This window comes from Crocuta crocuta, unplaced genomic scaffold (assembly GCF_008692635.1).
Source record: "Crocuta crocuta isolate KB4526 unplaced genomic scaffold, BGI_CrCroc_1.0 scaffold179, whole genome shotgun sequence".
In the NCBI taxonomy this organism is placed as follows: domain Eukaryota; kingdom Metazoa; phylum Chordata; class Mammalia; order Carnivora; family Hyaenidae; genus Crocuta; species Crocuta crocuta.
The window spans coordinates 9388014-9414654 of NW_027551568.1; the positions used below are offsets into that span (position 1 = coordinate 9388014).

The following is a 26641-nucleotide window of genomic DNA, read 5'->3' on the forward strand; positions in this document are numbered from 1 at the left end:
GAGACCTTGTTTCTGGGCTTGCAGTCTCCAGAAGTGTGAGGAAATAAACTTCTGTTGTTTGAAACCATCCAGTCTGATGTACTTCATTATGGCAGCCCTGGCTAATTAACACAGGCTATAATATTTTTCAGTTATTTACATTTTCTTAGCATGGAAACAAACACTAAAATAAAGAAATGGAACTCCTACTTCAAGAAACTCTAAAATGAGTTCTTTGGAGATATAAATATGTAAAAGAGCTCTGGACATCCTTCCCAAGAAGCTGAATTATTATGGGTGCAACAGGGCTTTAGAAATAGTAAAGTCCACATCCCTAAAGCAAAAGTTAACTTCCTACTAGCTTTTTGTGTTATGGTATATGTATACGTATGTTTAAGGTTTTTTTTTATTGCAAAAGAGCCAATATTAAATTCCATATGGACAAATATCCTTGAATTTGCTCAAAACTCAGCTGTAACAAAATGGAAAGAAGTGAAGGTAGTCTAGAGGAAAACAGCTATGTTCAAATCTCAGCTCTCTCTGATACTCAGTTTCCTCAGTCATAAAGGGAGATCACTCAGCACGATGCGGCACACAACAAATGTTCTATAAAAGGGAACATCATCCCATCATTATTTAAACATTAATGCTGGATTGGTCCAAAAGGAACAGTAAGCTATCCACATAAGCACTGTGTGTGTACGTGCGCACGCGACACCAATGTGTCAAATGCTATTATGTAATTTTTACTATAATTTAAATAATAAAGCCCAAATAAAATCAAATTGACACATAGCCTCTACTGCTTTGAAAAACAGTAAATATCTGGCACAGACTGTATTAAATTAATCAAATAAATTAAGGATTCAAGATTCTGTCAAATTCTCCCTAAATACACTTTATCTTAAAATGTTACATTTTGCCTGAATCTTAGTCCTTCCATTTATATATCCAAAGCCTACTACTTTTGCAAAGACTCAGTGTGTTTCACATTCCTCTTAATCCTTAGGTGACAATTTTTCCCTCCTATTGATATGGCAGTACCAAATTACAAATTGTCTTTCCTTTGTACTTTTGTTAATCTTACTTCCACAACTGAAGTTTCCTGAAAGTAGGATCCTAACATATTTGCCTAGAAAGCAGCCATGTGCTCACAGAAAGAACTTACTACTTTATGGACTGTTAAAATGAAGTTTGCTACTGCCTTTCTATGTTGCTTAATTTAAAGGTATTTCAAATTAGGGAGAAAGTAAAACATATGTAAAATCACACACAGACTTGAAAGCATCCTAAAGAATCACCTAATTTAGCCTAATTACCTAATTAATTCTTTAAAAGTAATTATTAGATAAAATACAGACAATAAAATTTTTTAAATTTTTTATTTTTTTCCATTGTTAGCAATGTATCTCTTTTACAGTCTACAGCAGTTAATCTCTACCATTCCCTGAATGATAATGAGAATATATTTTCACAGTAGCAACTGGTGACATTTCAATAAATCAATGTGCTGCAGTGATACCTAAATAAAAGCTTATTTCACTATAATGATGCTTCCAGGCTTCCCTCAAGTCAGGTGGTTACTTGCAGTTAATGATCTGTGACATACCACACAAGTAGTCCTAAAAAGACTTATTATCCACTGCGTGTGCAACAATATTTGCTTTATGGATGGCTAAATGAATGAAGACATTCAGTGTAACTGTAAAAGTAAAATCAAAAGAAAACTTACAAGTAACATGTTTTCTTTAAGTAAAAGGGCTGTGACCATTTTCCATTAATACTTAACCTTTTGCTGGAGCAGTGCAACCACATATAATGCTCAGATCCATAAAGCCCAAGAGCCGTTCTGGGTTAATGCTAATTAACTGCCCCCAATCAAAAGAGCAGTAACTTTCCCAAAATGTGAGATCATCAGCCTCTATTGTTGACATCAAAGTCACATCACAAAGCTTAATGAACAATAAAGGAGACTAATATACTTTACATATGTAAAGTTAAGAATCTTTTGATCAAAATTTCTATATACCTGTACAATCCAAACACACCAAGAAAAGAATTATTACACTGCACACAAAATTGCTAATCTCAAATAATACTCTATCTTTTGTGGCTGCCAGACTTTGCAAGCATTCACATGTTTACCATTTATAATTTTATTTCATTCACTAGACTCGGCTTTTGTCCACCATATGTCCACTGTGGATTAACTATTCCCTTAGGTACAATTAAGGCCTTTCCATTTGTTGTAAGAAGAGCTAAGTATGAAGGACATGGCCAGAAATAACATTTATGCCTCCACCAAAAACAGAAGCACATTGAAACTCAAACGATGGTTTATGCAGCATCTTTTTTTTTATTAGACACATGTCTACATAGCAAAATAAACTTGAGATAAAATTCATGGCAACTATACACCAGCTTTCACCATTGAGATTAAATATCAAAATCATATTGCCTCCACAGAGTTTAAATAATTTTTCAGAAAAATATATTTCTAAAATAGAAGCTAAATGAAGGCTGCCTTCCAAGCATTAATTATAATTGAAACTTTAATCATCATTTATGTATTTCAAAGACATTTCACATGATTTTTAATGTTCTTGACTTTTAAATCCTTAAAGTAAAAATATATATATATACACATACGTGTGTGTATGTGTGTGTGTGTGTATATATATATATATATACTTAGCAATATATACACTTCTTCCCATTATGCATAATTAGAAGACAGAATTTGAGGACACAGTGGGAGACACAGTAACAACAGCTAACACACACAGCACCTGTTACATACAGGCATTGGTTCTGAGAGCCTTATATAAATAACTCTTACAACAACCATCCTGTAAATTACTCCCACTTTACAGATGAGAAAATTGAGCTACAAAGAGGTGAGTACCTCACCATGGTCAACAATTCATAAGTGAGTCCGTATCTGAATTTAAACAGTCATATTAGAAGTCTGTGCCCTTAACCATTTCTCTACACTGTCTCTCTGTATTGGTGATATTAACAGGCCAGAACATACTATAAAGTAAATATCTATAAGGGAAAATACAATGTCTCATCTTTTTAAACTAAAATTTTGTATGAAAATTAAGAGATTAATTAGAGTTAGGAGTCTGGTCTTCAAAAGAGCTACATGTGTGACGTAGCAAGTGTCTTTGCCTGGTCTGATGTGATAGTGACTCGTAAGCATGAAATGAGTCTGTCAGGATTGAACTCCTCTTCTGATTCAAGAACCCGGGCTCAGAGTTGCACAAAAGCTAGAAGCGCTTTTTTCAGTGAGGTGAGAATGAATACTTTTCTGGTCATTCATAACAAGTACCTGCTGAGCACTTCCTGTGTGCAGGGACCAAGCCAGATACTAGAGAGACAGCCGTGAACAAAGCAGGTTCTGCCTTCACTGAACGGCAATTACAGAACTGCAAAGGGGGTGGGGGTGGGGAGGGAACTGTGTTCAAAAAATGGTGACTTTTTCAGAAGAATCACACAGTTTAAAAAGCAATAAATAGATAATAATTATTAAAATCAAGTGACAAACTACCGAGTATTCTGTCCTAGTCCTCTTCTATTGTTCATGTCTCTCAACCCTCTAAAATGAGTTTAAGATCTGGGAAGTCCTCATAAACCCCTCATGTTCTACTTTTTCACTAAATCAGAATCAATGCAATAGACTGATGGTCAAGGAGTGGAGATGACTCACTCAAAATTATATCTAAAATAGAGTAAGTGCTAGGGGCGCCCGGGTGGCTTAGTCGGTTAAGCGTCCGACTTTCGCTCAGGTCACGATCTCGCAGCTCGTGGGTTCAAGCCCCGCGTCGGGCTCTGTGCTGACTGCCAGCTCAGAGCCTGGAGCCTGCTTCAGAGTCTGTCGCTCCCTTTCTCTCTAACCCTCCCCTGCTCATGCTGTCTCTCTCTCTCCTAGAAATAAATAAAACATTAAAAAAAAATAAAAAAAAAAATGAGTAAGTGCTAAAACAACAAAAGACATAAGACGTGCTTAATCATCAAGTGTTTGCACACATACCTACATGTCTGTCTCTCTCCTGCCATAAACACAAAACATGCTATAATCTCTCCCATCCTTTAAAAACAACACCAAAGAGTTCTGACCCACATTCCCTCCAGCTGCTGCCTCATGTGTGAATTCCCTTGTAGAGTAGCATTAAATATACATGCCGCTTCTATTCATTGTCTACAATTCATTGTCTTCTCTTTTCTCTTCAACTCACTATACTCAGCTCTCACCTCCACCACTCCCATGAGTCTATTTGCCAAGGTCACCACCAATCACCTCTACGTGCTTAATCTAATAACCATTCTAATCACCTGTTGATCATTCCCTTCTTAAAAAAACCTTCTCATGGCTTCCAGGATACTCCACTCTCAGGATTTTCCTCGTATCTCCACTGGCCACATGCCAATTTCTTGGCTAATTTTTTTATTTCCCCAAACTTTAAAACATGGCTGTAACCCAAGGATTAATCTCTGTATTTTTCTTTTTATACTCACTTCTATGTAAAGTTCATCCAGTCTCAAGGGTTTAAATATCATCAATATGTTGTTGACTCCCAGACTTTTATCTCTAGACCTTCTCTTGCCTCTGAACTCGAGACTCATATGCCCAACTACATATTTAATATCTCCACAGAGATGCTTAATAGAAGTACCTCAAACTTAACATGTCCAAAAGGAAACTTGAGATCCTCACCCAAATCTGTTATTCCTGCACTCAATTTCTTAAGTTGGTAAACTGAACTTCAGCATTCCAAATGCCTAGGCCAAAAATCTTGGCATTATCTTGCCTCTTCTCCTCTACTACACAACCAACCTATGAGACAATCCATCACCTATACTGTCAAAATATATCCAAAAACCAACTCATTTTCTTCACTACTTCCACTGCTGTAACCTTAGTCTATGCCATCATTATTTGTCACCTAGATTATGTCAAAAGCCACCTGTTTACTTTGTTTCCATTCTTGCCCACTATAGTAAATTCTAAAAACAAGAACTGCAGTGATCCTTTCAAGTTAAATCACTTCACTCTGCTGAAATCCCTCAGCAGCTTTCCACCTCACACACAGTAAAAGTTGAAGCCTTGACAATGGCCTACAAAGTCATTCCTGATCTGTTTTCTTCCTAGATCCTTCCTTCTTTATATCTAATTTCATGTCCTACACTATTCTTTCACTGACTATTCCCTACATATTGCCACACACACACACACACACACACACACACACACACACACACACACACACACTTCCTCATAGTTCCTAGGGAGAAAACAAAACAAAACAAAATACTACCTCAAGGGCTCTGCTCTTACTCTATCCCCTACTTGGAAAACTCTCCTTTTTTAAGTTTATTTATTTTTGAGAAAGAGAGAGAGCGTGAGCAGGGGAGGTANCCTTGACAATGGCCTACAAAGTCATTCCTGATCTGTTTTCTTCCTAGATCCTTCCTTCTTTATATCTAATTTCATGTCCTACACTATTCTTTCACTGACTATTCCCTACATATTGCCACACACACACACACACACACACACACACACACACACACACACTTCCTCATAGTTCCTAGGGAGAAAACAAAACAAAACAAAATACTACCTCAAGGGCTCTGCTCTTACTCTATCCCCTACTTGGAAAACTCTCCTTTTTTAAGTTTATTTATTTTTGAGAAAGAGAGAGAGCGTGAGCAGGGGAGGTACAGAGAGAGAGAGAGGGAGTCACAGAATCCAAAGCAGGCTCCAGGCTCTGAGCTGTCAGCACAGAGCCTGACATGGGACTCAAACTCATGAGCTGTGAGAACATGACCTGAGCTGAAGTTGGTACCCAACTGACTGACCCACCTAGGTGTCATGGAAAACTCTTCACCCAAATATCTATGTGGCGCTCACTTTCTCTTCATTTCTCTCTTTGCTCAAATGTCATCTTCTCAAACTTTCCCTGCTACCATATTTAAATTCCTAACACCCTCTTCCAAGTCTTCCTTTTTCTCATTTCCCTGCTTTATCTATGCAAAACTTATCATCATTTGACATATTATATATTTTCTGATTTATTTATTTACTATTTCCTCTACTGGAACCAGGCTAGGTAAGGCAGGAAATTCTGTCCCTTCATTTCTGTATCCCTAATACCTAGACAGGTATGTGTTCAATCACTATTTTTTAAATGAAATGAATGAAAAAAGACATAAGAAAGCAAAAAAAAGGAAGTACCTGCTAAATTTCTCTATTTATACTGCAAAAACCAGACATTCATGTGAAATTTGAGAAAATGTCACAGAAAATAAAAAAATAATTAAAGCCTAACTTCAAGAACAATTTTAAATTAAGAAGAAATGATATTTTAGAGCCCCCCCCCCGCGAACACTCCAAAACTGACCACATTTCCAGGGTGTGTCTGGCAAGTAGTAAGGGGTCAATAAATCTTAGCTAGATTTATTATTGCTGTTATTAGGTATGGGCACTTATCCATGTATAAAGAAAATAGATTCATAATAATCTAACAAGTGAATAATATGACCTAAGAAACCATCTCTGCAAAGATAAGACAGGGTTTACAGTACAGCTAAAGTTAAAATTAAACTCTCTTAAAATTTTATGGCAGGGGTGCCTGGGTGGCTCAGTCAGTTAAGCATCCAACTCTTGATTTCAGATCAGGTCATGAACTCATGGTTCAAGGCCCACTTCAGGCTCTGTGCTAACAGTGCAGGGCCTGCTTGGGATTCTCTCTCTCTCTCTCTCTCTGTGTGTGCCTCTCCCCTGCTGGCTTGTACGTGCATGCGTACTCTCTCTCTCTTAAAATAAATAAGCATTAAACAAGTTATTTAAAAGAATATATGGCAGTAAATATGTTCAACTAAGCAGACTTATTACTGGACATGTTTGGGTCATCATATTAGGATGATGAATTCCATTCCATTAGGAATGGAAGGTGCTTATGATTACCGAGTATAATCCCTCATTTTATATAGAAGGATGATCCTAAGTGATTAGGTAAATTGCCCAACGTGACATAACCATAAAATGACAGCTCCAGAACAAAAGCTAAAGTTTTCTGATCTCCACTATAAGTTCTCCTTTAATGTGTATTGGATTTGTTCCTCAATCACTGTAAATAAAATTAAAATAAATTACTGAAGGGACTTAAATTACATTAATAAAAATTTTAAATCTTTTCACAAATAAATCTGTTTTTTATACCAATAAAATTTTTAATTTAGAAATTTTACAATGCTATACATTTTAATGTATCATGACAAGAAGATGGACAGAAATCATAAAAAACAGATTGTTATGACTTACACGATGTTTACACAATTCCCCCAAACAAACAAAGCAAAACCACAGAAACCTTACTACTTCTCAGGCTAAGGTCAAAAGGTTTGAAGTAGGTGATCTAAAAGAAAGTAACTATGAAATGACACATAACATCGCTGCAACAACCATCAGGTGAAAATGATTTTTGATTAGTATTATGAAAAAGCACTCATTTGACATTTTCTTCCACCGTAATTACCAGTCCTAACACCAGTGTGAATACAAGCTTATGCATTTAATCTGAGGAAACAACTCCACCACTTAAACTGGAAATACTATCAAGATGTTCTCAAAGTACAGCAGAAGTGTGAAGTATCCTGGAAAAGAACAGTTTTAAGAGCATATATTAGAAGCTCCTGGGCAGCTCAGTTGGTTAAGCATCCAACTCCTGGTTACGGCTCAGGTCAAGATCTCAGTTCGTGAGATCAAGTCCTGCGTCGGCTCTGGGCTGTCAGTTACAGGGATTCCCTCTCTCCTTCTGCCCCTTCCCTGCTAGCTCTCAGTACACCGAATACTGATGCTATCTCTATCAGAATCAGATGCTATCAGCATCTACTAGTAAATAAATAACCATAGCTCTAGTTAAACAAATTTACAAGCAAAGAGAGAAAAAAGAAAAAGAGAAGCAGCAGCAGCAGCAGCAATAGAAACAAAAATATAAAGTCTATCTGAAAAAGACACTGAGATCTGATACTTTGGGATTAATATTCCCACAACAAAAAAGAACCAAAATATTAAAATAAATGGGCAAGGAGGCAGAATGTTTTAATTCACCATGTATAAACAGAATGAATTTTTTGAATCCTGAAAAGAGTTTCTGTTCATGCTTTGTAAAATACAAATTCTCTTCAAACTGATAATAATGAGTCACTCATTCACTTTGTCATAATACTGTAGATGGTAAATTTTACAAAGGTTGATATGAACCCTTCAAGTTGGGAATCAGAGTAAATGTTACCTACTTCACAGAGTTTTCTATTTCTACTCTCCAGATAACGTAAGAATTTTTGAAGACTCAAAAGAGTCACAGTATAGGCAAGCACTTTCATGTAAATTCGCATGACATTTTTCAAGCTGGAAGCATAACCATTTCTTCAGACTCCTCCTCAATCACTAAGAATAAAGAATAATCTTTGAAAATAATTGTGATAGTTTTACTGAGGGTATCAGTTAAATTTTCCAACCTGAATTTTAGTTGTTTTACTAATACATTTCCATTGAGTTCAGGGAACACAACTACAGAGTACATTAAAATGTAACCTTTGAACCTTCCAGTGTAAAACATCACTTCCTGGGCAGAGATAGTACTCCAAGAACAATCAATCACTGTTAAGAAGAATATACACTCAACATTGTTAATTAGTGTGGATGCACTCTTCTCGATGCCCTCATCTGTCATGAAGATTGTTTAAAAATCTGAGTTATTAGTCTTTATTTGGGAAAGGATCTGGTTAATATCGTTAAGAGCAGAAATCATTCATCCATCCACTCTACCCTGGGGCACGATAATTCCTACCCCCAATGCAAGTTACTGATGACCACCACCCCTCTGCTGACTAAGAAACTATAAATCAGGAAGAGGGCAGCTTCTATGCAACCCCTGTTAATTTCTGTTTACAATCTATCCAACTGAGAATGTTAGCTAGCAGGGAGAAACTAGCTGATGGATCAGATAGTAGGAAAACATAACGGCTTAAAGATAGAAAATAACAAAATGACAAATTAAAATGCCATGTGCTTATAACAACATGGATTGAATTTAAAATTAATTTTTTAAAAAAATTAATATTCTTGAATGTTCATCTCATTTAAAAGTGAACCTTCCCTGCAACACTGAAAAAAAAATGAAAACTGTTACTTTAAGTAACAGCTTGGTTTTTGAAATTAAACAAAAATAAAATTAAAAAAAAGTCAAAAATGTAGGTTTTCTATCATTACATAAGTCACATTAGGAAAAAGCAAAATTCTTAATTCTTTTATATTTAACCTAAAATCATGATATAAAATCTATTAACATTTTATCTCAAACATGATCCAGTATACTATAACTTCAGAATATTTCCTGAGAAACTCTCTGACATTATTCACCAAAGTGGAATTCAGTAGTAGACCAGCTGGGTCCAAAGGCCATCTAATAGAGTCCCTGTATCTACACATATGTATTTTTCCTCATTAAGAAAACCATTTTCCCTTAATAACACATCCCAGGCCATAAACACTTCTAATTCCAACGGAGGCTTCATGAAAAGGCTTTTATTCATTGATTCAAGCACTATTCTAAGCGATGAGGTCCCTATGCTTTATTAAGCCTTAGATTTCAGTGGGGACAGACAGACAGGAAACAAACAAGAAACAACATCAGATGGCAGAGAAATGAAACAATGTCCTGAGAGAAAGGGCTACATGGCTCATTTACACTGAGTGGTCAAGAAAAGCAATGATGACATTTAAGATGTGATCCAAATGATAAAATGGAGCCAGTCAAGTAAAGACCGGAAGAGAAAGTATTTCAAATAGAAGAAACCCTAGGATACAAATTAACTTGGAATGCTCCAGTAGAGAAAAAAAGACAAGTGTGCCCTAGCATAGAGTGGGCAAGGGAACACACAGAAGAGGTCTAGGGGCAGGTAGGAACCAGATCACCTAGTGTCTGGTAAATTTGGATGAGGAGTTTAGATTTCATTTTAAGTGTGATGAGAAAGCACTAGAAGAGGCATATCATCATTTGCCATTTGAGAACTGGATTGTAGGAGAGCAAAGCTAGAAGCAGGAGGGACCGTTAGGAAGCTACTGCAGTATTCTTGTGAGAGGTGATGGTGGTGTGTTAGGCCATGGTCGGGGCAGGCCTCATAAAGTGGACTTGAAAGGAAAACCCCCAGGGTCTGCAGTGCAGGGTCTGGTCAAGTGAAAGACTGAGCCTTTCCAAACAAAGAAACCAGGTATCAGACCTGGTAAATATGGCTCTGTGAATTGCAGAAATTGCCTTTAGATGGTAATATAATTGTTTCCAGGTACCTATCAGTCATCTCCCTCCACATCGGGCTGCAGACACGAACATGATCAAACTTCAATGGAACTTCTGTAAAATACACAGAATAAATAGTCGACTTACCCTCTTTCCCATTTTGGAAAAGACCTAGTGGGAATTTGTTTACCTTGCTAGGAAAAAGTAGGGCCTTCCATGAAGATTTGGACAAATAAATCTTTTCATTTATTAATTTATTTATTAATCCCAACAAACAAACAGAGCAAAAGAAAAACACTCAAATTTTTAAAAACTTGAAGGCAGCTAAGAAAAAAAAATACCACTAAGAGTAAGGTTAACAGATCCCCATCACTCCTTAAGCATTCTAGCTCAATCTTTGTGCAAATTAACAATGACTAACTGAATACACATAAATGGCACTCAAGAGTGTTTGCTGAATTGAATTGCCCTACCCATCTTATGGTACAAGAAGTATCCATCTGAAAAAAAGGTGGGGGGCTGGGTGGCTCAGTCAGTTAAGCATTGGACTCTCCATTGTGGCTCCGGTCATCTCATGATTTATGAGTTCAAGTCCCACATCGGACTCTGTACTGACAGTGCAGAGCCTGCTTAGGATTCTCTCTCCCCCCTCACTCTTTGCCCCTACTCCATTTGCTCTCTCTCAAAATAAATAAACTCTAAAAAAATTTTTTTAAAGAAATATAAACAGGCATAAGATAATGACAAAGGAATTCTCTAGGAACCATTTCCTCCAGGCCACTTTTGTAAGATGTCTGTTTCAGCTGTACTAATTTATAATTTGTGATCATTCAAATTGAAGCTGTAGTCAGTGTTTTTAAAAGGCTATTATGATTAATAATAATGATGATAATAGTTACTGAGCACTTACAGTGTACAGACCACATGCTAAGCGCTTTCCATGTAAATCTCATTTAATCTTTAACCTTATCAGACAGAAACTACTATACTTACCTGCAGATGAGGAAATTGAGGTATAAAGATATAAAGTAACCTATCTGAGGTCACACTGCCCTTAAGTGAAAAAACCTGGCTTTGTAAAAGCAGTCTGTCTAAACTCAAAGTCCTATGATCTTAACCATGACTCAATACTTCACTTATAGTCTTATATAGTACAAAGAAAAATCACTAACTAGTGTCTTACAACCTTTCAGAACACAGAAAAAATAAACTTAAGCATTATACACTGAAATAATTTAGTCATTACCAATTCTATTTCATTAAAGCAAATCTTTTTTTTTTTANAGCAAATCTCTTTAATTTGGCTAGGTTAATGGCTACTTCATTAACCTCCTCTAGATACTGTTTGTATTTAAACATAATAAAACACGGTTTTTAGTAAAAATAAACACATAATTCATCCTTAACTAAGACTATCTTCAATCTTCACTCCAATTTTCTGTGAGTTTACTATATTTTCATAAAACACAAACGATTTTAGGGGCGCCTAGCTGGCTCAGTAGGTTAAGCGTCCGACTTCAGCTCAGGTCGTGATCTCGTGGTTCTTGAGTTTGAACCCTGCATGGGGTTCTGTGCTGACAGCTCAGAGCCTGGAGCCTGCTTCAGATTCTGTGTCTTCCTCTCTCTCTGCCCCTCCCCCGCTTGCACTCTGTCTCCATCTCTGTCTCTCTCTCTCAAAAATACACATTAAAAAAATTAAAAAAACAAACGATTTTATAACATTGATTACAAGCTCTTATTATAAAACAAATTCACACCTACACACAACATATGTACACTCCCTCTTCCTCTCCCTCCCTGTCTCCCTCCCTCCTTCCTTCTCTTTCTCTGTATAGAAATTTTCTGTATATCCTACCTTTCTGCTAAATTTTGGCTAAAAGTTGGCTACTGCTGCCATTATTTCCATAGCCTGTACGTATTTCTTTTCCACATATGCTTTCTACTCAAGTTGCAAAGAACAGAACACAATGAGTTTTAAAAAGCACATTTAGGACACCTGGTTGACTCAGTCAATTGAGCATCGAACTCTTGACTTTGGCTCAGGTTATAATCCCAGGGCCATGGGATCCAGCCCCATGTTGGACTGAGCATGGAGCCTGTCTGAGAGTCTGAGTCAGTCTCTCAGTCTCTCTCTCTCTCTCTCTCCCCCCACACCACCACCCTCCCCTGCTCGTGCTCTCTCTCTAAAAATAAAATAACTCTTTAAAAAACAATTAAAAATAAAAACCACATTTAGGTAGAAGATAACTGTGTTGATCAGAAGCATAATAATCCAGTTTCAGATGTCTTCCCATCATGTTTCTTTTGCTTTGCCTTTAATCAGTATGTAAATTCTCTGCTTTTTAATATAATTTTATCCTCCCAAAAAGATGAGTACACACTACTATGCTAATGTCACATCCACCTGGAAACACAGATTTTAATATTGTTCATTGCAAGACCATGTTAAATCAGACCAGTGACAGATTTTTCAATAAATAATATCAAGGAAAATGTTCTGCTTATAATCTCTTCATTTTAAATATGTAACACTCTGTGTGACTGCATACTTTATTTCATAGTCTCATTCTGAAAGTATTATAAATACAAGAAAGGGGTTATAGCTAAGCCAAAAGTTAAAAAACTCAACTTCATATGCTATTTAAAATCTCAAACATAACACTGTGATCATTTTTTACATAAATTCATATAATTTACATGAGTATTTGTTTTTAAAACTTAGGAATGGCATCACCAGCCCATCTAGTGTGACAGCCTCTCTTTCACAGTGACCAGTGGTGGATGCCTCACACGGAGAGCATAAACACCTAACATAATGCATATAACTGTGCACCACTACCCCATTACTCCAGAAGGTAGTCAGATTATGTCCTGAAAGAAATGAAAACAAGTCCCAACTCCCATCCCTTCTCTATTCTATAATTTCCTAAAAGGTGATGAGAAACCTCCAATTAGTGCAAATTTATCCATAATACAAACCAATGTTTCAGTAACACTGCAACTAAAAAATGATCTCCTAGGGGCGTGTGGGTGACTCGGTTAAGTGTCCAACTTGAGTTCAGGTCATGACAGTTCCTGAGTTTGAGCCCCACACTGGGCTCTGCACTGACAGCTCAGAGACTGGAGCCTGCTTCAGACTTTCAGACTGTGTTTCCCTCCCTCTCTCTCTCTCTCTCTCTGCCTCTCCCGCACTCATGCTCACTCGCTCTCTGTCCTCTCTCTCTCAAAAATAAATAAATGCTGGGGCGCCTGGGTGGCTCAGTCAGTTAAGCATCCGACTTCGGCTCAGGTCATGATCTCACAGTTTGTGGGTTCGAGCCCCACGTCGGGCTGTGTGCTGACAGCTAGCTCAGAGCCTGGAGCCTGCTTCTGATTCTGTGTCTCCCTCTCTTTCTAACCTTCCCCTGTTCACGCTGCCTTTCTCTCTCTCTCAGAAATAAATAAAAACATTAAAAAAATTTTTAAATAAAATAAATAAATGTAGAAAGAAAGAGAGAGAAAGAAAGAAAGAATCTCCTAAAATGAAAACCTGCACTCAGAAATAGAATGTAAGATCATCAAAACTTACAGTTTCTAAAGGAGAATTTCAATGAATTGAAAAGCATCAGATTCACTCAATTAGAATTTATTTATGGAACAGAAGAGCAAAATTCTCTTAAAGCTTAAAAAAACTGTACCCAAGGCATCCATTTCATGATATGTAATACTATTTTCTAGAAACTATTATAAAATTTGTATTTTTAACTCTTCAGAGAAATGGTATCCACACCTGTTTTGTAATGGTTTTAAAGTAAGGCTTGGATTTATTAAATGTTCATCTAAGTGTGCAAAACCACATAATGAAGAAATCTTGGTTTAGTCCTTCAGGAAGTACTATTTCCTATATAATTACAGACCAAAAAATGCACTATACTTTTAAAGACCTTTGGAGAAGATAATTCTCTTGGTAGTATACTTGGGTATTGGTTTAACAACGCTTGTAGTCAAGAAACTCTTCCTGACCTAAATCCTCCATGGTATAATTTAAATTCATTTTCTCTTTTTCTGACCTCAAATAGTTGTAGAAGATTAGGTCATATCATAATATTTTAGGTATTTAAAAACCCTTATTAAGGTCTCCTTTTCCAGGTAACTGCATTGCAGGACTATGAACCAACAGTCCTGTACAAAATTGAGTCTTATAGTTTTATATGCTGTATATTAGAGCCCAGCTGACAGATCTCAAAAATTATCCACCATTTTTACCAAGCACTACTCCTCCCCCCATACACTCTTTCTCAAAACACAAAACAACACAAAAAATTATCTATATTTTGGAACAAATCTCAAAAATTTAGACAGAGACGTTTACGAGAGATGGGAGCAAGAACAACACACACAAATTCCACCCCGACACTGCTTTCTTCCCTAGAACAGGGGATCATTTAATGAAATCTATCTCTCAAAATCTCTGGGGCAGAGTTGAAGCTGCAGTGCAATATCATAAAATCTGCAGCTGTGTTGCTGTTCTTAATAGTCCGTGCTGCTTCCTTAGACCACAGGAAGCCAAAACACACACTGTCAGAACAGAACTCACCTTAATGGGAACTTGCCAAAGCAGCGGGGCAGTAACATCAAGTATCAAAACTGGTATTGGAAAGATCATATACATCTGTAAAAGTTTTCTCCTCAAGCAATTTACTCACTCCAGGAAAGCTGTATCTTTCATGTTTCTAAACATCAAAATTTGTTTAGGAATAAAGACTAAAGGATAGGCAAATAAACAGTGATACATAAAGAAGCATTAATAACTTACTTTTATTGCCCACCAAGGCAACCAGCGGCTGAGTTTCTGACTCCTCGCTCACTTTCTTCACCACAGAATACCAATCTTCTAAATTCTCAAAGCTCTGATAATTCGTAATATCATACACCAGCAGGATCCCCTGTCACAAAAGAGTTACAGAACTTTTTGTCAGATAGCTGGCATGGACGTGGTGAGCTACAATAAATACGAGAAAATCCTATCATGGGTGAGAAGGCTGCAAGGTCTATGGTCTTGCCTGTTACTTCCATGAGGTCAGACATGAAAACCTTTCAATAAATAACCATCTGCTGCTGCTCTCTATAAATATTTTCAAAAATGAGATTCCATGACATCCCTTGATAGTCAATTTTAGTGTTTAACACAATCTTCTTTAAATGAAATAAGTCGATTTCCTCTTTTGGTCCTCTGTGCATTTGGAGAACAACACTGGAGTGTCCTCCTTGTAATAACCCTTCATGTACTTGAAGATAGTTCAGTGACTCCTTTACCGTCTCCTTTCCAGAATAAACAAACTCAATTCCTTAAACTTGCCTCAAAGGACCTATTTTCTATCCCTTTAATCATAGTTGTTGGGTTCTTCCCAGGACACACTACATACAGTTTTTTGACATCCTCTTTAAAATGAGCAATGTAAAACTGGACATGATACTGTAATAAGAGCCTGAACAAAGCCAAATATAACAGAGGGATTGCTTCCTGCCTCTTATATATCATATTCCTTTTAATATATCCCATTATTTTGTGTGGGAAGGAGAAGTACGTACACACACAAAAATAACAGTGCCACATTCTTGATTCTCATCCAGTTTGTGGTCAAACACTTAATACAAAGCTCTGCATATAGTGTAAGTCTGAACCCTAATAGCATTTATGTCTCCTTCTTAGGTTATAATCACAAAATTTTTACTGCATTTTTGTACCTACTATCCATCTTGACATATATTTAGATCTTTTCATTAGTCCTTACAACAATCATCTAATGCTGCTACTCTTATTCTCATTTTATTAATAAGGAGAGGCTACAATAACCAAGGTCGACCATACTGAGATCACATACCACTACCTCTAGGTAGGTGATGAAGCCAGATCTGAATCAAGGGCTGTATGAATATAGAGTCCACTCATGCATTCTATAAGCATTTGTTTGTCAACTATATGCCAAGCATTGTGCTGGGTCCTAGGGATACGAACTCCAAACCTCAAGAAATTCAGAGTCTTACAGCAAGGCCAGGCATATAAACAGACAAGAATAGAACAAAAAAGTAATGGCCAATGATATGCTGGTAAATATTAATAAACTGCCTAGTGCCACGGTAGGGGTGGGGAATTGTAGAGTATTATTTGTCTTAGTTGCCTATTTCCATGGTATAAATACTCCCTTGTGGCCATTTTCAAGCTATCAACGTCCTTAACTGAACAGCTGGGTAGGACACCATCATATTGCTTTTGAACCACACAGGTACAACAGACATCAATTATTTCAAGAAAAATATATGGTAAAGTAATTAGTAAATGATGCATTTTGAGCATATATATTTGTTTTTAAGACAATTTATGAGTTTATGTATTTTTAATCATGAATGTATTCAACAGCTGGCTCACAAAAATTCCTGAAAATTTAACAACTGCCTTTCTCAAGCCAGAGAATAACATACTACTATTATAACCATCTAGTACCATGCTCTTTTATTAAATTACACTGGCCCCAAGTCACTTAGCTCCTCTGGGTCTCAGGTTGTTTGCCTCTAAAATTAGATCACTGAAAGTAAATGGTCTCTAAAATCCCTTCCAGTTTAAATATTCTGTAATTTTTATGCAAAATCACTTGTCTGATTCATTTTGGTAACATAGACACTTACTTCTGTCTTCTTAAATGCTTTGAAATAATGCCCAACAATAGAATTATTTGAAATAATCAGCATATGCCCACTTTTCTGATTAAGAATAATGCCCCAGAATTGGCCTTTGAAGAATGCTAACCTTCAATGCTCATTTTGGCAGCACGTATAGAGAGGAAGAAAGGAAGCTAATCTTCAAACTACTGACTCCACATCCAGTTGACTTGAATGATACCACATATTGTTTTACTCTGCCCTGAAAGTCACATCGCTGCTGGACTGCAGTCTTGGCCTGGCCCTACCATCTACTGATCTTGATCTTGGCCAATGCTTTTGTCATCCACCTTTATAATACCTGCCATGTCTAAGTGATTATGTGAAGTAATAAGAATAGACTTCTCTAAAAACTAACATACTACACAATTGCTGGGAATTTTTATTACTCTGAATAAGAATCACATTTTCTTTTATTTCATTTTTAATATAATTTATTGTCAAATTGGCTTATATAAAACACCCAGTGCTCATATTTTCAAGGCAACTTCGTGACAGTTTTTACACTCATAGATTGAGCTAGTGATATATGATGCCTCTTAAACATTAAGATGTTTGGAACCCTTCTAAATTAGTATGTGAAAATCTTCATCTCAACATATGCCAATATGTGTACATGATGCAAATAAAACATGGCCACCATCTCTTGATGATCAGTAGTAGACCAGAGCTTAGAATAAAAATTAAATACTACTGATCTATTATATACCAGAAGCCCATAAACTATGGCCCCCAAGTCACATTCAGCTCAAAGCCTATATTTGTAAATAAGCTTTTATTGAAGTTCAGTCATACCTATTTAAGTGTTAACAATGGCTACTTCTGTATATAACTGCAGAGTTGAGTGGCTGCAACAGAAATAATATGGCTTGTGACACCCAAAATACTTCCTATCTGGCTCTTTAAGGAGCCAATTCCTGAGCTAAACCATTGTATCCCGATATTTTTCACGGATCAATAACTATGAATCTTCCAGAAGTCATAAGAAAGGCAGAAGGATAAATGCCTTTCATTAATCTAGCTCTCCGCCAGCCCAACATCATATACCCTATTCTCAATACCACTCTACGTAAAAACTAGGATTCCATCTTTGCTCCTAACATGACAATTTTTCATCAGCTGTAACCTATACCAACGTGGTCAAAATCTGAAAAAGGAAAATGAGAAAACAAAAAAGACATTAAAACACAAAAAAGTTCTAGAATTTTCAGTTTCAATTCTGACATGTAAAGAACCGAGAAGTCATCACATTTGTCTTTACAGTAAGAAAAAAATCTAAACAAATAAAATCCATGACTTTTCTTGGACAAAACAGAGAGCTGAGTTTGCAGGGTAAATCGCCATCCTGAAATCTGGATGAATTTCAGGTGAATCCAAAGAGTCACAGCCCACATATGCTAACCTGGAGCAGATGCCACTGTGGCCAGTAAACGTGGGAAAATTTAAATGGCAATTTTGATAAACTGGTGGAGGATGACTGTGGTCCACTTTGAGAATGAAAAACTCCCAGGCGACACAGTCTGTGGGGGTACCCCCACACTTTCATGGATTTTACCTCCAGAAACCCTACCAGATCCTCTTGGGAGAATCAAGAAAGATCCCCACATGGCTGTGACATGGGGCAGGAGAAATTAACCACTGCAAAATATGCCCAAAGTATTATCCATAAAAAAGGTATACTGTCCAGGAAAAAAAGCTTAATGAGTGTCTTATATCACATGGAGGAAGGACAGTTCCTGTTTCCAGCCCCTTCGAGCCATCTCATGTCACCTAAGTGGGAAGAGCTAATAAATACCTGTGAAGGTCACAGCCCAGGGACACAGGTCCACTATAAGGCTACAATTTATTCATAAGAGCATAGAATGAGAGAGTTCCCCACCCCCCATACTTTACCACAGCAACAACTGGGCTCCAGCATAATAGATGTATACTACATTTGAAGGAGCTGCAAAACACAAACTTCAACTAAGGAAGAGTTCTTTGAGATGTCTAAAAAGACCGGAGAGATAAAAACGACAACACTAGAGGAATTTGATGTCTCTGGAACCTAGAGCCTCAGCAAACATTAAACACAAACCAACTCCTGGCCAATTAACACAAAGCTCCACACTAAAGGCCTATTTACCTGAGTTCTTCTTACTCAATACATCTATCTAGCCTTCAACAGAAAGTTAGAAGGCACACTGAAAGGCACTTTGAAGACAAAAAGTAAGCATTAGAACTAGACTCTAATATGATACAGATTTTGGAATGATCAGATCATGACTTTAAAATAACTATGATAGGGGCGCCTGGGTGGCTTAGTCGGTTAAGCGTCCGACTTTTGCTTAGGTCATGATCTCGCGGTTCGTGGGTTCGAGCCCCGCGTCGGGCTCTGTGCTGACTGCCAGCTCAGAGCCTGGAGCTTGTTTCAGAGTCTGTGACTCCCTCTCTTTCTGACCCTCCCCTGCTCACGCTGTCTCTCTCTCTCTCTCCTAGAAATAAATAAAACATTAAAAAAATAAAATAAAATAACTATGATAAGTATTTTAAAGGTTCTAGTGGAAAAAATAGACAGCATGCAAGAACAGGTGGATAAGGTACACAAAGAGATGGAAACATTAAAGGATAATAAAAAGAAAATGCTAGCTATCAAAAACACTCTAACAGAAATGAAGAATGCCACTGATGGTCTCATCAGTAGACCAGACCCAGCCTAGGAAAGAATCCATGAGCCTAAAGATAAAGTAATAGAAATTTTCAAAACTGAAATGCAAAGATAAAAAACTATGAATAAGGCAGAATATTAAAAAAACTATGTGACAATTCTGATTTGTATATCATACATATAACTGGAATACCAGGAGTAGAAAAGAGAACAGAACTTAAGAAATATTTGAACTAGGGGCACCTGGCTGGCTCAGTCAGTTAAGCATTTGACTTCGGCTCAGATCATGATCTCACTGAGGTCCATGAGTTCAAGCCCAGCATTGGGCTCTGTAGTAACAGCTCAAAACCTGGAGCCTGCTTCAGATTCTGTGTCTCCCTCTCTCTCTGCCTCTCTCCCACTCACACTCTGTCTCTCTCTTCCTCAAAAATAAATAAACATTAAAAAATGTTTTAAAAAAGAAATATTTGAAGTAATAATGGCCAAGAAATTGCCAAAATCAATTAAAGACACCGCACCACTGATGTAGAAATCTCAGAAAAACACCAAGTAGGATAAATACAAAAAAAATCTACATGTAGATGCATCATATATTCAAACTGCATAAAACAAAACACAAAGAGAAAATCTTGAAAGAAGTCTGAGGGTAGAGAGGAGTTGGTGAGAGGGAATATATTATCTATAGAGGAAAAAGGATAAGAATTACAGAGAATTTCTTATCAGAAACCATAAGAAAAGAATGGAGTGAAATATTTAAAGTGTTGAAAGAAAGGAAAAGACTAATCTAGAATTCTATATGTAAAATTATCCTTCATAAGTGGGGGAGACATAGACTTTCTCAGATAAACAAAACCTGAGAGAAGTCACTGCTAGCAGACATGCCCCTAGAACAAATGTTAAAAGAGGCTCTTGAGGGAGAAAGAAATATGAAATGGGTCAGTAACTCATTTTTACATTAAGAAAGGAAGAGTATCAGAAAAGTAATAAGTAAAGGTAAAATAAAAGCATTTATTTTATTTTTAATTTATCTAAAATACAACTGTTTAAAGTAACAATACTAACAATGTATTGAGTGATTATAGCATATGGATGAGTGAAATGAATGACAGCAATGACACAGGGACAGGGGGGATGAATGGGCAATGTGCTTTTATGAAGTATCTGAACTACACGCAAAACAATACACTGTCATGTGAAGGTGGACTTAAACTAGTTCAAAATGTATACTGGAAACACTAGGGCAATTGCTAAAAAAAAAATTGACAGGCTGAGAAGGTAAAATGCTCAAATAAGACAATAAAAGATAGGAAAAGAAAGGGAAGAAGAAATAAAAGAGAAGCATAAGAAATAAAAAACAAATATGATAAAAATTAACCAGGGGCACCTGGGTGGCTCAGCCGATTAAGCGTCCGACTTCGGCTCAGGTCATGATCTCACAGTTCGTGGGTTTGAGCCCCACGTCGGGCTCTGTGCTGCCAGCTCAGAGCCTGAAGCCTGTTTCGGATTCTGTGTCTCCCTCTCTCTCTGACCCTCCCCTGCTCATGATGTTTCTCTCTCTTAGAAATAAATAAAACATTAAAAAAATTTAGAAAAAAAATTAACCAAACTGCATCAATACTCACTTCAAATGTGAATGATCTAAATATACCAATTAAAGGACATATTGTCAGAATGGATGAAAAACCAAGATTCAACTATACACTGACTATAAAAAATTCACTTTACATATAAAGGCACAAATTAGAAGTAAAGGAATAGAGAAATACCATGCTAATGCTAATGAAAACAAAACTGGATACTCCTATTTATTTCAAAGCAGACTTCAGAATAAGGAAAGGGGTTAGGTATAGAAATTGCCATCATGATAAAGGGGTCAATTCTCCAAGAGGACATAACAACTCTTTATGTATACCCTCCTAACAACAGAGTATCAAAATATGCAATGCCAAACTGATAGAACTGTAAATCTGTATATAAACTAGCACTGTTGGACTTCAACACCCCTTTTTCATTGACTGTTACATTAAATAAGGAGAAAATCAATTAACTCACATGAAATATGCACCAAGACAGACTACATTTTGGGCCATAAAAACATACATTTCCAAATTTATAAGAATGGAAATAATACCGGGGCGCCTGGGTGGCTCAGTCGTTTGGGCGGCCAACTTCGGCTCAGGTCTTGATCTCACAGTTTGTTGGCTTGAGCCATGGGCATCGGGCTCTGTGCTGACAGCTCAGAGCCTGAAGCGTGCTTCGGATTCTGTGTCTCCCTCTCTCTCTGACCCTTCCCCGCTCACACTGTGTCTCTCTCTCAAAAAACTAAATGAACATTAAAAAAAAAAACAGAAAAAAAAAAGAATGGAAATAATACCAAGCCCAGGAGTTAGTGGCTGCTTGTAGGAGTTTTGGTACTTTGTCTTTCAAAGAAATGGTCTATTTCATCTAAATAAGCCAAGTTTTGGCCATCGAGTTGTTTATATTACTCCCTTATTATTCTTTTAATGCCTATGGAATTAGTAGTGATGGTCGCTCATTGATTTGTGTCTTCTCTCTCTTTTCTTTTTCTTTTTTTTTTTTTTTTGGTTAACCTGGCTAGAGGTTTACCGGCTTTTGGTTTTATTGATTTTCTCCATTATTTTCTTTTTTAAAATTTCATTGATCTCTAGTTTTTATTTTTATTTTTTGGTTCTGCTTTCATTAAGCTTAAATTGCTTTTCTTTCTCAGGTTCTTAAAGTAGAAGCTTGGATTACTGATGATTCTTCTTTTCTAATATATATATTCACTGCTATTCATTTTCCTCTAAGCACTGGTTTTGCTATATCCCACAAGTTTTGACAGGTTGTATTTTTATAAATTTAAGATATTTTAAAACTTCTCTTGAAACTTCTGTGTTATGGAGAAACATGCTTTTAAATCACCATAGATTTTGAGTTTTTCAGCTATCTTCCAATTACTGGTTTCCAGTTTAATTCCTTTGTAGTCTACCCACCGGCTGCAGGACCCCAGAGCCAGACCGCTAAGTACTCACCTCTTCGGGAGCCTAGAACACAAGCACCCTCAATGCCCAAGTCTCTCACCACATCCATCAATCCAGGCCTCTTCTGACTGCTACCAGAAAACTATCAGAATTTTCTCAGCCACAAGAAGGTGTAACTCCCTCAGAAATGCAATACATCTTGGCAACAAGGGAAGTTCGAGAAGAATCCACCAGGAACTGCTGGAAATAATTTTCTTGGCAAGCGGGTGGCCATCGAAACCCATCACATCTCCTGTCCTTGAAGAGCTTTTCTCACCCTCCTATCTGCCATTCATCTCTCTCCTATCTCTTCACCACACTGCCCTGTGCTTGCTCTTCCCAATTTGCCCTCCAACCGCGCCTCTTCATTCCAAATCTTTTTGCTAGGACTTTTGGAAATCAGATTTCAAGTTTAATACATTCTTCTATATTTTCAAACTCTTCAACAAAAATTCCCTATGTCTTCTATGCCTTCACTTCACTTTTTCCACCTGAAATTCCCAGAAGATACTATCACCCTTCTCTTTAGAAACCTCAAGACTTTTGGCAAATATTACATAAAGTCTCTTTACACAGTACTTTACACATCTCTTTCACTGATCATCATATCTGACGAACACAAGTCATTAACCGGGCAGATACCCTTCTCAAAGGAATGCTGAAGTCTTCAAGGAAACGTGAGCACTGGTGACAACATTTAAGTCTTGTAAGTGACTCCACAGATTTAGTTCTAAAATTCAATCTGCACAGGACGTACACCATTTAACCTTTCCAAAAATGAAAGGGTCCCAATTCTCACAAAGCAGGAATTTTTTTCTCCCTGATTTGTGTGACAAATAATCTATGTTAGTCTTTAATTGTATGTAGAAATAGGTTAGATCAAACACATTATACCACAGTCCTAACAACATACACTTTGCTGTGTAAGTACAACCTGTGAGAAGGAACACTAATGCAAGAAAGGTGTATAATCAGTTATACGCTGGCAAACAGCCAACTAAAAATCCATAGTAAAAGACAACAGAGGGTCTCAGAGAGTCCAGCCTTGAGATGCACTCTCTCCCCAGCTCCTATCCAAGCAACCAAACCCTTTTGTTGGTGGTTAACAGGCTAGCTCATCTGTAGGGCGCACTGACTGGCACACAATAGTACTTATGTTCTGCCTCACAAATGACTACACTTCATTGAGTTTATGCTCAGTAGAGCAGTGTTTGCAAACCACTTAGATTCCAGGACGGAAAGTGCTACAAAAATGAAACACCCAGTCCTTCTCTGAGGTTTGTTATTAGCCTCTGTTAGCCACAGGTTACAGGGCACTAAACACTGTGTACTGTGTGTTTGCTCGTAACCACTACGAAAAATAGCCTATAACATCTTTCTGAAGACTCCTAGAAAATTTTAAGTTAATTTAAAATCTGGGAATTTAACTGGGAAATACTTCAATTCTTAGAACTAGTTCTTGTCAAAATACCTCATTAATTCTTTCTTGGGTGTCAATCCAATTCTGTTTCAACCAACACTGTTCAACAGACGATTGCTGAAGTTTAATGCTACTAGGGGGGAAATGTGAACAGGGTGAAATAATCGGTTCCATTTGAATCTTAGTTCATTCCCAGCCTACAAGCAAATCTCTTTCTGGATATTAAGAAATGTTTTAAGAAAAATAGATGCATTAGCTTAATAGCCCAGGTATGTATACTATGATTCTTTCTATATAACATACATAAGATAGAGAACCTAAGAGAAAATCCTAAATATACATTAAACTCATGTCCTTCCTCAAAACAGCCAGTCAAAACATCCTTTCTAAAAGATTTCTATCCTATAGCATGTATACCAAAATCCAAAGTATTCATGAGCAATATAAGCATCTACAAGAACTCTAGAAAAAGTACAGATCCATTTGGAAAAATAATTATATGACTACACAATATAAAGTGATTAAGTATATTAAAATACTATTAGAATGCTTCTGAAAGCAACGCTTTTGAAAAATAACATTTCCCCCAATTTATGGTAGTGAACTATAGAGAGCTTCTCTGGCTTAGATAAAAAATTTACATATGTTTTACAAAAGAAACTACTAGTAAATGTTCTTTATGTATTATGCATAATTTAGTTTAGAATCTCTGGAAAGCAGGGAAAATTTATCATATTATCATTAATTTATGATAATTCATTTTAATCATCTCAGAATTCCCAATTTACTGGCACAGTTTCATGGAAATGTTCATGAGCTTCCCAGAAATACTGTACTACATTGTAGTTTAATAAAACAGGACATATCCTTATAACATTCACAGAAATTGTAAAGTATAAATAATATAAACCACTATCAAAAGAAAAAAACATATCATATGTACCTTCAAAGCAAATCTTATTTGACAAATTCTAAGAAGGAATATAAATATAACATGCTCTTTCTCATAAGATATGAGGGACACAAGAAGAGAATAAAGACATCCTACTAAAGTCAGGTTCTCTCAGAAAAGATGACAATCTGGAGCACCTGGGTGGCTCAGTCAGTTAAGCATCCAACTTCAGCTCAGGTCATGATCTCACGGTTCGTGGGTTTGAGCCCCGCATCAGGCTCTGTGCTGACAGCTAGCTCAGAGCCTGGAACCTGCTTCGGATTCTGTTTCTCCCTCTCTCTCTGACCCTCCCCTGCTCACGTTGTCTCTCTCTCTCTCAGAAATAAATAAAACATTAAAAAAAACTTTTTAAAAAGATGACAATTTTTTAATTTCTACAAATTTGACCAATAAAGCCTGCTGATTGTTAAGCAGTTACGGAACACCATAAAATATGCAGGATAAAAAAATTATTTAAAAGAATAGCCACAAACATTGTGAATGCACTAAATGCCACTGATTACATACTTTTAAAATGGTTAACTTTATATCATGTCAATTTCACATCAACATTAGTTTTATATATAATTTTATATTAATAAACTAATTTACATAAATCAAATAATAATTTTTTAATGATCTGAAGGTAAATTTAAGAGAATCCAAATCATGAGCATTATAACCTTCAATTTTTAAGTGAAAAAAAATTCGTTAATTGAATTTAAGATTCTTAAAATCTTCCTGTTCTCCACTAACTCTAGATAAATCTAAATAATAAAAAGTTACTTTATTTGATATTTAGAGTCAAATATTATGAGAAGCTTGACACATCTAATCCAATATGCAGCCTTGAAGGTATACTTTAATGGACAAAGAGGAAAGAGACTACTATTTTCAAAACCCATGTTACAAAGCAGGGGGGTGAAATAAGAACTGTGGCTTCCCACAAATCTCTGTCCAGAAATTTCTCGTTAGCTTAATATCTACTTTGAATGTAATCAGTTAAAAACAGAAAAAATTAAACAAAAAGCCAGACATGGAAATCTTAAGACTTACCTTTTAAGAGAAAGATGAATATGCATAAAATACTAAGTCATATGTTGCAAGTGAAAATGCTAAATGAGCAAAAAGATTTTCAGGAGACAAAGAACAATGCAGAAGAAAAAGCATAGAAAAAATAGTTCTAAGAGCCAAATCCATATTTTAACAATGCAAAAACCAGTACTCAAGGGCCTTCACAAATGATTCAAAACCATCAGAGCTTCATGTACTCTTCTCTGAATACTTTAGAAAATAATTCAGAATCTATTTTCCATCCAAAAGTAGGGCAATGGCATATGCCAGGCATCAGGCATCATATAGAACAGTGCTTAACAGTCTGACTTTGTCTCCTTTTTGTCACTTCTTATAAGCAACACAGTTCCACATAACCACAGTAAAATTCTCCCACTTAAAACATTAAACTCCAGTAAAGAACCAAATAAGGATAATGGCTATTACCCCCTTTAATGCTTCATGATGGCTTAAAAGAAACACTCTAGAGTGGAGAAAAAAAGCAAAAATAAATAGCATGTCAAGAATTAACTTTTTAAAATATATCACTACCATGCATATTTTCTATTTGCGTAATGATTT

The 26641-nt window shown here is 36.5% G+C and overlaps 1 protein-coding gene across 4 annotated transcripts in view; it reads right to left on the reverse strand.

The window, feature by feature from the left end:
* Nucleotides 1-26641, reverse strand: part of RAB28 (RAB28, member RAS oncogene family) — an 86976-nt gene that overhangs the window by 49201 nt on the left and 11134 nt on the right. For all 4 annotated transcript variants that reach the window (XR_013331691.1, XR_013331690.1, XM_077750496.1 and 1 more), the window contains exon 4: nt 15085-15214. Coding sequence is in view for 2 of the 4 variants with exons in the window: in XM_077750496.1 (XP_077606622.1) it covers nt 15085-15214 (130 nt within the window). In the remaining 2 variants the exon portion in view is untranslated. The remainder of the gene's footprint in view (nt 1-15084; nt 15215-26641) is intronic.